This window comes from Lepisma saccharinum, chromosome 1 (genome assembly GCF_977018435.1).
Source record: "Lepisma saccharinum chromosome 1, izLepSacc3.1, whole genome shotgun sequence".
In the NCBI taxonomy this organism is placed as follows: Eukaryota; Metazoa; Arthropoda; class Insecta; order Zygentoma; family Lepismatidae; genus Lepisma; species Lepisma saccharinum.
The window spans coordinates 192205330-192220768 of NC_139229.1; the positions used below are offsets into that span (position 1 = coordinate 192205330).

The window sequence follows — 15439 nt, forward strand, 5'->3', positions numbered from 1 at the left end:
ATACATACGATATAATTTAATGTCTATACAGTAATCAGCAATAACATTGCATTCCTGTAACTAAATTTTTCTACACATGAAAATCCCAAAAAGTTAAAATACTATATTCATGTATAGGTTGTACAGGGCCCGACTTGACTGTACATTCAGCAAACGTTAAATGTAGAATAAAAAAGGTGCAAATTTGTATATTAATTATAAAAATATATGAACTTCAGTAATTGTTCAATAGTTTACAGTTGAGCACAGAGCTTGTGCGTAGAGAAAAGTGTTTAATTCAAAGATTGAAAAATTCCTCAAAGAAAATATTTCACCCCCTCAGAAAAAAGATCATTCCAGTTAAAAATACATTGACTGCCAGTTCTAGTTCCTATAGAGGAACTTGCAACTATTACTGCACTCTTTGTTTCAAAACTCATTTATTTATATACTCTATGCACCTCAAATTAATGAACACACTTGTCTTTCATTCTTCAACTCTGTTGCCGAAATTCACTGTTATTAACTTCCTTTAAAGTAAAATAACACATATAAATAAAACTAAGTTTGTGAAATAACAGTTTCTTTAAGAACTAATGCCTGAAAGTGAGTTTTAGTGTTCAGCACATAGAGAGTCCCGTCACTAGAGACTAGATTTTAAAGGGAATTCAGTTTTTTATTTTTCAACAATGATCATGGAATAAATAACAACAGTGTTGATAATTATGTTCCACCAACAAGATTACATGGTTTTGTTTTGACTTCCCTTTTTCAACCACATTTCAAGTTTTATTTCCCCCTTTTTTAAAAACATTTTCCTTTCTGGTCCCTTTATTGACTAGTTTTTCAGCCTACATTCCCTTTTTGTCCCTTTTTAAAAAACATCTTCCTTGGTCCCTTTATTGAAAAGATATCAAATCTTATGTACAACTATTTTCCCTAAACAAAACATTCAACGAATGTCTATTTGGTGCAGCTTAGAGGAAAGAAAGAACAAGCTCCTCCTACCTTACATTAGTGTCGGGAGTACGTTGCAGCTATTGTTGCAACAATGCGATCTGGGTTTAAGCAGTAAGAACCACATTGTAAGCAGCATGACATGCCTGTTGGGTTGAAAGTGTACCTATTTGCTAGATTTAGACTTCTATTGTGAAGTTTTGTAGAATAAAATAACTTTACTGTGTGACAGTATGGCATGTCAGTTAAATGGCAAAGCCAGGTACAGTCATGGACACTTCTGGGTTGTAATGATTGCATTGAAAGTTAATGGGATTGTTATAACCCAGAAGTGTCCGTGACTGTACAAGTGGGAGCAAGCTATGGAATGCAGTAAGCTGTTTCAAGGAAGATTTCATCGAAACTGATGGTAAGTTTATTCGCTGTACATTACCTTCAAAAAAAGGAAATAAGAACTGGTTTATTTTTGCACTCCCCTACAAATATTATTTTGAATGAAAGCACAATATATACCATTCATATATAAAAAGTGATACATTAAATTTCTTGCATTTTTACTTTACTTCATACAAAATTTAATGTAGCCCTTTTTATATATGAATGGTGTATATTGTGCTTTCATTTAAAATAATATTTTTAGTGGAGTGCAAAAATAAACTATAGTCCTTTTTCATTTCCTTTCTTGGCAATAATTTTCCCTTTTTAGGGTAAAATTTTTCCCTTTAAACTCCGGTCGCTACCCATCACCATTGTTACCTGTCTTTTTATACCATAATATATAAAAATCAAACATCGCTCACTACTAAACACATTCTAGGTTAGGCACTGACTTGCGCACAACCCTATTTAAGGACAAAATAGAAAAATGTAAGCATATACATACGATATAATTTAATGTCTATACCAGGTTCTGTGCAAGCTTTACTACTATTTAGAAATTATTTCAAGAAATAGAAATTACCAAACACTCCTCCTGCTGATCCTTATCAATGCACCACACATTGACCTGCAGTGTTTTTGCATACAGCTTGTTGATGGGTACAGACATTGGGAAGTTCTCTCCAAATGTTGGCTTCCTTAAATCCTCTACGGCTTTTGTACAACATGCTAGAGTAACGTTGGATGAACTTGGTAGCAATGCTGCCTTTATACATCTGCAACGAGAAAAGACATTCAATATTACAATGCTAATAAACCTAATGAGAATGCAATTATAAATAAATTACATCACATTGTTATATCATCAGGAGGTAAATAAAGCAAGGTTTTAAAATTTGTCGAGGTGTCTACTAGTCTGGAAATCCCAGGAAAATTTACTGTGTTCCTGGGAAAATTAATGTTTTTGTCGAAGTGTACTAAAAGTATGTTTTTGAAGAAAGAAAAGGACAAGCAAGACATTTTTAAATTTGTTGTGGACAAACTACGTTCAGTTTGATATAGTGAGTATTACCAGTACTTACAGTAGAAATTGAGTGTTAAATACTGTAGTTAAATGGGCCATGTTGTAGAAATTGACTACAGTAAGAGGCTATTGTCATTTACCACTTTTCTTGTTACAATTTGGCTGATATTAGGATTACACATGTTAATAAATTTTACTCTAATTATGATAGGAATTGTAGATGGTAAAGTGTTAGTCTTGAACGTATCACCAGTTCGGTATCTTTGACAGAACCCCAGAGGAAGCCGACAGGACCCGTCTGGTTTCGAGCCACCACCTGTTTTTCGGCAAAGCACTGTTGTCACTTTTACCTGTAGTGTTTAGACATCCATTCATTCACTGCGACGTTTTACTCCCAATGTCTTTATATTGCATAAAAAAATAGCAAAAAACAATAACACAACCTAGCAAAGATAGAGAACCGCAACCTCGTGTTTAGAAATCTCTAAAGAAATTGAATTAGCAACATCTCATTTAGTCCACGTGGACTTGACGAGAGCTGTCATTTCTTGGACGAACGCTATTGGTGGGAAAGGTTTCAGGGGACGATTTATTGCACTCCACGTGGACCTGACATGGGGTTGCTTTGGGGACCAGCACTATAACATGATTCGAACAAATGTTCTCTGGTTATCAGTCAGGTTAATTTGATGTTAGCCACAGGCATGAGCAGACCCTCTGATTAGGGGGGGGAGGGGCAAACGCCTTGATGGAAGTTAAGGAAAAACCTCATTCAATCTCACTGTTTTAATGTGTCATATCATACTCCCAATGTACATGTAGAAATGGAACTCATTATTTAGTAAAGGAAAGCCGAATCTATACAAAATTTATGCTCTTCTTAAACTAAGGCTTTCACTACATACACAATTGCAAATTAAAGGCACACAATATATATAATATACATATATTTAGAAATATTGGATAGTGTAAACACTGTTTTTTCGACATTAGAATAAACTCCTGCAGTCTTACGAAAATATCTGATTATACAACATTACTCTTCTTTCACGTGGTACAAGTGTTTCAAACACCTCCACAGTAACATATACTGACACAAACCTACGCAGCAATGGTATCTCATGTTGATCACAAAATAGTTTTTACATGTGACATCTTAGAGAACCACAGAAAAACAAAAAATATTCAGAACTTTACAAAAAATTGGATATGTTGCAGTTGTAGTATCAGAATCACTTAACCACTTGAGCAATTCCCCATTGAACCATTGAAGTCGACTTAGAGCTGTTTAGAAGTCAGACTTTTGCATCTACCTCAATCTCGGTCACAATCAACTGAGCAGAAATAAGCTTGAGATCTTCATTAGGTGGCCGTGGTGGCTCAGTCGGTAACGTGTCTGACTACCATGCTAAAGGTCCCGGGTTCGATCCTGGTTCAAATCTGGGAACTTTTCTAACGTTGGAAGCGGCTCTGGAACCAACCCAGCGTCGAATGACATGGGTACCTGGGGGAAACCCTGGGGGGTGAATGCAGTCAGGGGCATGATGCTGATCACATCACCCCCTATACGCCTTCATGGCATGGTGCTAACCACAGGGGAGCACTTTACCTTTTATTATTATTATTATTATTATTGGTGGCCGCGGTGGCTTAGTCGGTAACGCGTCTGACTACCATGCTAAATGTCCCGGGTTCGATCCCCGGCCGGTTCAAATCCGGGAACTTTTCTAACGATGGAAGCAGCCCCGGCGCCCACCCAGCGTCGAATAACATGGGTACCTGGGGGAAACCCTGGGGGGTAAAGGCGGTCAGGGGCATGATGCTGATCACATCACCCCCACTCACGACCGGATCAAGAAAGTGTGGGGCGTTACCCCCACACCCCCTATACGCCTTCATGGCATGGTGCTATGCACAGGGGAGCACTTTACATATTTTTTTTTTTTTTACTTTTTTACCTTCTTCATTAGGTTAGTCAGCCTACAGTTTCTTGACTGAAACGTATATCGAGGGAGTCAAGGTTTCAATTCTTTCCCTTTTGGTTTAAACTGGACTTCATGTTTGCTGCATATCATTATTCGGTGAGACACTTTTTTCTTTTGAATGGAAGAATTTCTATATCCAAGTCATTGCATATTTCAACAGTGCATGTGAATCTGCTTTTGTATCATGTGTCAGCTTCACATAGGTTTTGTAGAGAGGCTTTAAGATATCTTGCGTTTCTCATTGCCAAATGCAGGATAATCTATGATGACTATAAAGTCTTGCTAACAACGACAGACTTAAAATGAGCCAATCTCTCTCTGCTTTTGTCTTCAGTTCCTTTTGTGTGTGACAAGGCCACCTGCAGGATTTTTTCTCATTGGGCAGCAGTGCTTAAAGTGGAGTAAACTTGGAGTGAAGCTTTCCTCCAGTTAAGAGAATTCTCATAAAGCATCCCCAGCACTAGGATAATTTGCATATAGCCAGTGCTACCTAATTAAAGAGTTTGTCTGCATTCAGCCAGTGCTTCCTAGTTACAAGAGTTTGTCTGGTTGAGAATGACTCCATTAAGAGTGTTACAATTCATACAGGATTTTATAAAAGGAATATGCTGTGAACTTTTTTCTGTGGCTTGTGAGCATTACTTTTAAGGTTATACTTACACTTTACAATTCTCAGGAATAAATAAGGCTGCCAGGTTACGAGCTCTCTCAATTCCTACATGTAACAGACCATCACAGAGTGAATACCTGAAAGGAGGAATAAGATTGTTATATATACTATATAACAGGATGCAAAAAATATTTCTATACCTTACACTGTCTTTATTAAACAGCTATACACAACACATAATAATATAAAACATGCACAAATACAGCTTAAAAGTTTAAATATAACATGACCAGAGCAATGTATACTCTTCTAATTATTATCTAAATATACATTTGAACTAACATGCAGCATTAGCTTCACACAGCACTTTTGTAAGAAAATTTTCCATATTTATGGAATGCCACATAATGTCATGTCATTCCAGCATGCGTGAATTTTTCTTCTATTTATTTTTTACAAACACAACAACCTACCTGAAATGTCATAGTTGACACACATGCACAAACGATAGACTCCAATGCTAATAATGTTGTTTATGTCTCATTTATAATTCAAACCATCCAAGAATCCACTTAGTATATTTCTACGAGGGACAAAATAGTTAATAAAGAAAACATGCCATGGATCCATAGAACTTACTGTATAAACAATGAAAAATCATAGAAAATTAATGCACAAAAGACTACAACTATTCAGTTTGTAACAATCAGTGGAACTCATTTCACTAATTATACAGTTTTTCCACATAAAAGAAAAGTAGAACAAACAATTTAGGCACAGGAGAGTAAAATCGCATGCCACTTTAGGAGTCAAAAATTTATTATAATGTAGATTATAAGTGTCAGTAAAATGTATTCCTTATGTTCCTCACATGCAGAAGTGTGTCTTACTTATGAGGGTGGAGAGGGTACATGTGGGAATTTGCTGCAATTCACAACATGTATAATTGGTAACTTGACATGAAATTACTGTACATCTTTCCGCCATAGCTCAATGCGCAACCTCTACATGTAATATTTATCCTGCTATTCTGCTTGGGTCTATACATTTTCTAGCATACTCTGTCTTCACTTTGTCAGTGTTAAGCTTAGATATTTTCATTATATTTCTAATGTAATAAATCAGTGATTCAACATAGGTTAGAAAATATGACATAGAATGTAACACACATGAACACACAACGTTCCTCATTTTGTAGTCCTTGATCTGTCCATTTTGTTATTTTCTTTGTTAATAAACAGCTGGAAAAAGCAGATAATACAAACCCAAACAGTACAGCAGTAACATGCAAATAAACAGGAAGACCAAGGTTAACAAATATCAGCTCATAGTTTCATGGAAAAATACAACAGTCATTCAAAAAGCAACAGGGAAAAGTATCTTTAGACATCATAACCTCCAAAACTTACAATTCCACTCCTCCAGATGGCAAGAAAAGAAAATGAATAAACTAGAAGTATTCTAAATTTCACCTCGATTACTAAAACAGATTAATATTCAAATGAAGTCATTGTTGATCTGAAATGAACATTACATCACAATCTCCTATCCCTCTTACCTGATAAGCAAAGGACTATTGATTTCCACTAATTTTTGATGGGATTAGAATATTTCTCTATCTTAATAGGACTGCACATTTTGATGCTCAGATGCCAATGTTTTTTCTCTTCCTTATTATTTATTTATTTCTGTACAGATATTCTCCATCCAATTTGTTAACTTCTTTTGTAATTTCTAGTATTTGGTATTAATTGATTTATTGATTTGCTTTTACTTCACTTTTGTGCCACTTTTGGCTAATTGCGAAGATGGGGATGAGTGATGATATGATGAAAATGAAGAATGGACACTCACAAATATGCATGCCCAGGCTGGGATTCGAACCCGAGACCCCTGACATCATAGAGCGATGTGATAACCACTCTGCCATGGGGGCCGGCTAGTATTTGGAACTTAGAACATGGAGAATTTTCAGCTAGTTAACTACCTTCAACAATTACAATTGTGAGCAAACGTAAATGTCTTCAAAATTTTTAAATGTTACTGACATACCACATTACACAAGTGAATTGAAAAACAAATTGCTGTATGGTATATCTGATACCATTATTTATTTGTATATGCCAAAAGAACATGCCAAGGGAGTTGCAACACTTGTTTTTACATATCCCCTTTTATGTTCTCTCTCTTTTTGTTCAGATATTTGTTTATATTTCTTCCACCCCCAAAGAATCATGCAAAATGCTGAATTGTTACCAGCTATACCACATACATTTTTTCACTTATTTTTGAATCCGTAAGTAGGCACACTGATTTCCTATGCTGGATTTATTTTCTCCATTTAAGTTATTTTGCACTGCTTAAAAGTTAATTATGGCTGATAATGAATAATGGAAAATTGAAATGGATGATGGGATAAACACAATCATACATCTGTGCCTTATGCAGGTACCTCTGGCTTCATAGTACATCATGCTGACCACTCTGCCACAAAGGTCAAGAGGATTTCTTTCGAGAACTAGAATAGTACTAAAGGACGCTTTGCTAAATAACGTATTTATGCATGTATAATGTGCACCCTGGTTTTTGATGGGGGAAAAGTGACCAAAAATTATATCTCATAAATAATGCACAGCATAATTGAAACTTTCCAGTTTCAAGAAATGGCTTCTCAGTTGTAGGTCGCAAAGTTGTTGCTATGCCGATCAAAAGTGAATGAACCTGTTGCTATGTGGACCAAGAGAAGAATATCATCTTGTGTAAACAATAAGTCACCAACCCATGCCACCTCCCCCTCTCCCTCCACTATGATTAACATCCCAAAGCTTTAATTCTTTAACCACCTTATTTATTCTGTAATAGTAGAAAGCAAGATCAAAATTACATTATGGATTTCCAGTGCTCGGTGCTCAATGAATACGCACCACATATTTTCTATTATTTCTCGCCCAGCAAATACCAGTGATACGTATCCCATGTGACAGAAGGTGCATGCTTGAATTCCACCAGAACGGCACTGCTTTTCTTGGTGTTGCAGAACATTTCATTACAAAGTGAAAAATCATGCGAAATGGCCTTTAAAATTTTATACATTGTTTTGCTCATTTCCTCTTTACCTTTTCCAAAAAAAAAACTTCAAAATGTATATATTTTCCATGACTAATGTAACATTTATAAGAGGCAGCTTCAGAACCCTCAAACTAGCAGTTAGCAGCAGAAGATTTCTTCCATTAAGGCATTTACACACTCCATATATGTCATAGTATTTGGCCAGTAATACATTTTAATTACTTTTATTTTTCCTTATCTTTTCTTTCATCCAAAGTACCATAAAAATCAGAACGTTCCTTCATTTAGTGATGAGCTTACTTCAATCGCATTGCACATTAGTGTCGCCATCTTGAATGCAATACTATTGTCATATTCAGAAACTGCATAATTTAAGCTTTACAATGATATATAACATGATAGGGTTCCATAAACATGAAAAATCAATGCAAGTGTCCCAAAATCATGGGATGGCCCTGTACGGTTTTCATGTTGGCTGTCCGAATTATTCTGTATATAATACGCACCACAGTTTTTGGAAGCAAAAGTTTTGGAAAAAGTGCACATAATACAAGAGTAAATATGGTATTAATAAAAATTAGGGATGGGACAGATTAATCGGTACTGTATCAGTATTGGTTGATGTAGGTATATCGGTAAAATTACAGATTATTTTAGAGATCCGATATATCTTATATTTTAGTGCAAAATTCAGCCATTTTTTAAATAATTTTTATGGATAATCTCCATGCCCTACTTTTTCAAAAAGTAAATGTCTAAATATGCCACTTCTTTTGCACTGCAGTCACCTGGAAACAAACATTTATTAAGGAGGTCAAGGAACTATTCAGGTTCTTCAAGGACCATTTGCAATTTTATATCAGTACTTTATCGGTCACAATTTCATATAGGCCAATCCCTAATTAAAAATGTTCTGACAAATGTTCAATTCCTCAAAAGTATTATAATACAGGAAATAAACCGTCCTCTTGATTGACTCTCATTTGCAATATCTCTTTACCATATCATTTTCAAGCCTTTAAGAGAATAAAAGATAACCAAAGCTTGAATTGAGAATATCAAATTAAAGCTGCTACTTATTGCATTTCACTTTACTGGTGCTAATTCATAGAATATGTGTTTGTTATCTTTCATCCTCTTATAAGTTACATATCAGTTTGGTAGGCTCATGCATTAATTAGACTAATATTTTTGTCTAAGACAAAAAAAAGTACAAACTATAACTGGAAAACTCACCTTAACTTAATTTGAACTTGAGCTGTTTCTAGATTCATCTCATTCAGCGTAGGATTGTCTGATTTTTTATTCGAAGCTTCAAACACACCACTATCACCCGCTACAGATTCATCACTCACTGCTGCTGACACTGAACGCGTGTTCGTTCCGGATGACCCTGACACTTTCAAATCATCTGGCACTGTTTCAGAAATGGGGGAAAGAGGGGGGTTACTAGTCACGTCACTGCCAGAATCATAAGCACACCTTGGTCTCCCAAGACCAGAGCCTTGCGACATATTGTTAAGTTCTACCAAGTCAACTATGGGGATATTTGGTGGGATCGGGCGCGGATTATGCTGCGTGGTTGTCGTCGTGAAGTTTGTTATGTCTTTGCTCGATGACACAGTCACACTTCCACAAGCAGACACTGCAACACTAGTCACGGAAGTCACAACAACACTTTCGCTACTTTGCATCTGGCCAGTAAGTTGCTGGTTCACTCTCAATTCAGCTAGTCTATCTTCCAAACGTGTCCTTTCTAGCTGTGACATCAATTGAGCTGCCAATCGCCGCTTCTTCTCCGCCGTGGTCAAGTACATTTGCTCATAGGTGGGAGGTGGCCCTAAATCGTAGGGTGACACTGGTGGGGAGACCGATGATAGAGAACTGCGAGGCGACAAGGAGGGTTGTGATTGCGGGGTCGGGGTTAAATGAGTCATGCTGGGTATTGATGCGACTCCCAGCATGTCGACACTTTCCTCGTTCACAGGGCTTACGTTTGCATAGTCTGGATTTGGAATTCCACTGGAACCCTGAAGAAGTCTTTCTACACGTTTATGCAAGTCCACCATGTCAATCTGTTCAGGGTTTGTACATTGAGGCATGCCGTATATGTCTGTGAAACTGAGGCTGCTGAGTGAACCTTTGCTGCTGGCTTTGCTGCTTGTGCTGAGAGAGCCAAGACTGGAACTGCTGCTCATGCTCAGTGTGCTTGCAGACAAAGTCTTCAGCTGAGACTCCAGTAACGTCATGGAATGCAAAGCATCTTTCAACTGCTGTAGTAAGAACTGCTTCTCCTCATGAAGACGCAATCTGTAAAAGAATAATTCAGTGAAAAACAGACATTTCTTTCTTCAAAGAGAACACAGCAGCAATTGGTAAAGTGAGGTTTGTTGGCAGAATAAAGAGAATGAACTGTGCACTGCTTTCTTTTCACCTTCCAAAGAAATATGCGAATACCTCTAGCATATAAAAGAACTGTTACGTTGGTTTGCATGTAAGGGGCATGCATGGCTGTGAAGTATGAAAGGTCGGAGGAGAGCACGCCTCCGGAAGGAACTTCACATCCAATCTGGTCATACAATTCTAAAGTATAATGAATGCATTTGTTTTGGAATGAAATTGTGATAACTGGCTGAAACGATTGAATGTGGAGAGACTACAGGAATATACTGTATTTGCCGGGATATAAGAAGCACTTTTTTAATTTAAAAATAGGTATAAAAAACAGGGTATGCCGATGCTTAGTTTCTGTTTACCTTAATTTCTGGAAATTTTCTATGTTCTGAGTTAGACGATTTCTTTCTTGCGGTGTGTGATGAAAAGGTTAAGATTAAAATATATTCTTTTCTAGTTAGATTAGGTAAGTTATTTGTTGAAAGTAGACAACATATTTCTTTATATTTGAAATACTGCAAATTAATTATAAAATCAGTGATAAATCTTTTTCCTAAGAAATGTGTTCATTTGCATCTTAAATGTCAGCAAATACGGTAATTTTAAAAATTTGGACCAAGAATACAAAAGAAGCATACAAAATATCCAAAAGATATTAATAGCAAATCTAGGGCCCCACCTAGTGGTTGCATGACCTTGTCGCTGGTGGTGGGGCTTGCGTGCTCTAAAGATCCTCTAGGCTATACTGGCGATAGCACAGCTACCGGTAGGGTCACCCATACCAGACAGACTAGAGGGGAGGAGCCAGACAAAGAAGCAACCAATCGGTCAACGGCTCTGACGACGGATGAAGATGCATAAACATCTCAACGGCGAAGGAGGCGGAAGAACCAAAAATCCTCTGCCTTGAGGAAAGGGTGTTGACCCAAAGGCTAAGGGAGTAAACCCTGATAGAAAATCCTGGTCCCCCAGGTTGGGGGTTGGGAGTGGGGCCAACACCCCCACCCTGGAAAAATTTATCTCGTTAAAAGTAATCAAAGAGCTATCCTCGGACGGAAACATCTGACGACGAACTGGCGAAAGAAAAGGACAATGATATATGGAACTTGGAATGTAAGGAGTTTAAATGGAAAAGAGGTAGAAATTGTCTCTGAAATGAAAAAGACAGGAGTGAAATACTTGGCAGTAACAGAAACTAAGAAGAAAGGACAGGGATGTATAACATTAGAGGATGGATATATGCTAATATATAGTGGAGTACCAAGATCTGAGAGGGCAAGAGCAGGAGTAGGTTGTATCATTCACAAGGACAATATTAAAAACATAACCAACTGGACAGCTATTAACGAAAGAATTATGGTAGTATCCATCAACGACGATAACCATGAAAGGAATTTAATAATAGTGTATGGACCTAACGAAGATGAAACAGTTGAGAAAAGAGAGACTTTTTATGAAGAACTCCAGAGTACCATAGATGATATCACAATAGGAAATACCATCATTCTGGGAGATCTTAATGCAAGAGTAGGCAACAATCCAGAAGAGGCTGAGATGGTTATTGGCAAATACGGTGAAGAACACTGTTCAGACAATGGACAAAGACTGATAAATCTTTGTATTGCAAATGACCTTATAATTACAAATACAAAATTCGACCATAAAAAGATACACCTATATACAAGAGCTGAACCCTCTAGGAACGAAAAATCAATAATCGATTACATAATCATAAACAGAGACCAAATGAAATATGTAAGAGATGCAAGAGTTTGGAGAGGCCCGGAAATTGGCAGTGACCACTATCTTCTTACAATGAAATTAGTAACACAAGTTAAAGAAAAGAATCTTAAGACAAAGAAAAAACATGTGTCAGAATCCCTCAAAAGTTATAAGTTGAAGGAGAAGAAATATCAGGATATCTATAAAGAGAAAGTCAAAGATAAAATAGAAAAGCTAGGGACAGGAAGGGATACAATAGATTTGGAAGAAAGTTGGATGAATTTCAAGAAAATAGTGCTAGATGCAACAAAGGAAGTATGTGGCACATACAGAATAGGAATAAAGAAGAAGAGGACCCCATGGTGGACAGAGGAAGTAAGAGAACAAGTGAAACAAAAGAAACAAGCATGGCATAAATATTTAACAACAAAAGACAAAGAAGACTACCAAAAATACAAATTGGAAAGACAACGTACTAAAGAAATGGTCATTCTTGCAAAGAAAGAAGCATGGGAAGAATTTGGTAAATTTATGGAAAATAATTATAAAGAAAACAAGAAACTGTTTTATAAAGTGTTAAAAAATATGAGGAAAGATAAAGAATGTCCACTGAAATTCCTCAAAGATAAAAATGGGAAAATGTTAACAGAAGAAACAGAAGTTATGAATAGGTGGAAGGAATATTTTATGGAATTGTTAGAAGGTACAAATATGGAGGAACAAGCTGATGAAACAACTTTAGAAGTTATATTGGAAGAAGATGACACAATTAAGGAAGAAGAACTTAAAAATGCCATAAAAAAGGTAAAAATCGGTAAAGCTGCAGGTCATGACAGGATTACACCAGAAATGGTTAAATATATGGGAAGTACAGGAAAGAAATTATTACTCCATACTATTAACCTTGCTTGGAAATACAAAAAGACACCAAAAGACTGGAGAATTGCAGTGATCACACCAATATTCAAAAAAGGAGATAACCGATTATGTTCAAATCACAGAGGAATTTCATTGTTGAGTGTCCCAGGTAAAATCTATGCAAGAATATTGGAATACAGGCTTAGGCAAGAAATTGAACACCAACTAGAAGAAAGCCAAAGTGGATTTAGACCAAATCGAAGCTGCCAGGACTTAATTTTTACACTAAGACAAATATCAGGAAAAGTGATAGAATATAATAAAGAAATTCATATGTGTTTCATAGATTTGGAAAAGGCATTTGACAGGGTACCTTGGATTAAATTATGGGAAGTGCTGCAAAGAAGAAAAGTGAATGATAACCTGATCGCTAGCATACAGAGCTTTTACAATAACTGTTGTAACTACATCCGTACAAGTAACATAAAATCTGATGAATTTTATACATCAACTGGAGTAAGACAAGGCTGCATTTTAAGTCCACTTCTGTTCATAATTTTAATTGATGAAATTACAAAAATTTGCAAAAGAAAGATCAAACCCTTTACTGTTGGGAATTGGCTCATGAGACCTGTACAAATATCAGAACTAGCTTTTGCAGACGATCTCGTTTTATTTGCTAAAACTGAAAAGGACTTACAATATAATTTAGATGTATGGAACAGAGAACTACAAAAGGTAAATATGAGAATTAACACCAGTAAAACAAAAACAATGATAATAAGTAGAGAACATAGAACTCATACCATTAAGATAGAAGGCGAGAGATTAGAACAAGTAACAAAGTTCAAGTATTTAGGGTCTATAATAAGCAGCAGTGGGAAAATAGATGAAGAAGTAAATAATAGAATTGCTGCAGCAGGAAGATTATATCATGCTCTAAATAGAAACTTCATAAATAAAAAGGAAATTACGAAGAAAACAAAGTTGACAGTTTACAAAACAACGTATGCACCTACACTAATTTACGGGTGTGAATCATGGCCACTAACAACTAATTATTCTAGCAAACTTCAAGCAACTGAAATGAGATACCTAAGAAGAATAGAAGGAAAAACAAAACGAGATAGAGTAAGGAAGACAATTCGAATGAGCCTTAAGACCCAACCTTTACAACAACAAATAGAAGCATCGCAGTTGAGGTGGTTTGGTCATGTTCACAGAATGAGTGAAGAAAGGATACCTAAAAAGATATGGCAAGCTAAAGTAGATGGAAAGAGACCAAAGGGAAGACCAAGGCAGACCTGGGACGGCTGGATGGAAGAAGTTTTGAGGAGAAGAGGATTGGATACCAACAGGGCAAAAATGTTAGCCAGGGACCGAGAAGGATGGAGAGCTCTTTGCAAAACCTCTACACCTGACGGTAGAAGAGGATCGACTAAGTAAGTAAGTAAGTAAGCAAATCTAGGGTAGATGAGAATAATTAAAGAGATATTTCAAACACAAAAAGGAAAATAAATCAAGGGGGGAGGGACACAACACATTGATTGTAAAAAAGAAACAATGCAGACAGAATATAAAAGCATGAACACAATATTCCTCTGAAAGTTTGACATAAACTAAGCATAAGTAATTTTAAGTAATAAATGTTGCAATAGCTTACACTAGCGTGTAACTAGTTAATGTAAAATAACAATAATAATGATAACTACTGTTGATTAGCTTGGAAGTTAAAAGTTAGATTAAATTTAATTAAATTATAGAAGTTATGTCTTACTACATGCATTCATATTTACTTTTTGAAAGTTCATGGCTACTATTAATAAGAACAAAAAGCAATGTATCTAGATCAGCAGCAATACAATTCATTTGTTTTAAAAACTACAATACATTAGGTTTGATACAAATTAAGTGTTCAAAATGTAATCTGTATTACCTGTCAGTTATTGCTCTATTTGACAGTTCCATCGCCTTATTCAGATCTTGCTCTAATCTCTTTATTTCTGCTTTAATATCCTGCATCTCCTGCTGAGTGCGAGACCTAGGAGTTATGCTTCTCAGCTCACGTAACAACTGCTCTTTCTCTTGAAACAGTAGCAATCTAGGAAAAGAATAAAAAGAAAATGATGTCACTTTAAACTTAATAAAAACACATCACAAATATCCAACCTTACATCCATATTCTAAAAGAAGAAACAGAGTGTAGCTTCAAATTTTAACTAATCTCTATCTTGAAGAATAAAATCTGGAGCGAAACTATATTGATTTCAATCACCATATTGGTTAGTCATTCTAGACTGGAGTCTGCTTTCTAAAACAAGGAAATAGCTCTACATTATATTGCTGTCAATGTTTCCTCCTTTTTATATTAGGAGGCTTTCACACGCTGTTCTTTTCAAAAATTTTGTTAAATCAATACTATTTAATAAGCAAGCAAACGACATTTAAAATATGATTCGAGCT

At 36.0% G+C, this 15439-nt stretch overlaps 1 protein-coding gene across 1 annotated transcript in view; it reads right to left on the reverse strand.

The window, feature by feature from the left end:
• kibra (WW and C2 domain containing protein kibra) overlaps positions 1-15439 on the reverse strand; it is a 98322-nt gene that overhangs the window by 10646 nt on the left and 72237 nt on the right. Inside the window, exons 8-11 of the mRNA XM_083110269.1 lie at positions 14913-15077; positions 9239-10312; positions 4984-5070; positions 1898-2090 (exon numbers count right to left, since the gene is read on the reverse strand). Coding sequence (XP_082966395.1) covers positions 1898-2090; positions 4984-5070; positions 9239-10312; positions 14913-15077 — 1519 coding nt within the window. The remainder of the gene's footprint in view (positions 1-1897; positions 2091-4983; positions 5071-9238; positions 10313-14912; positions 15078-15439) is intronic.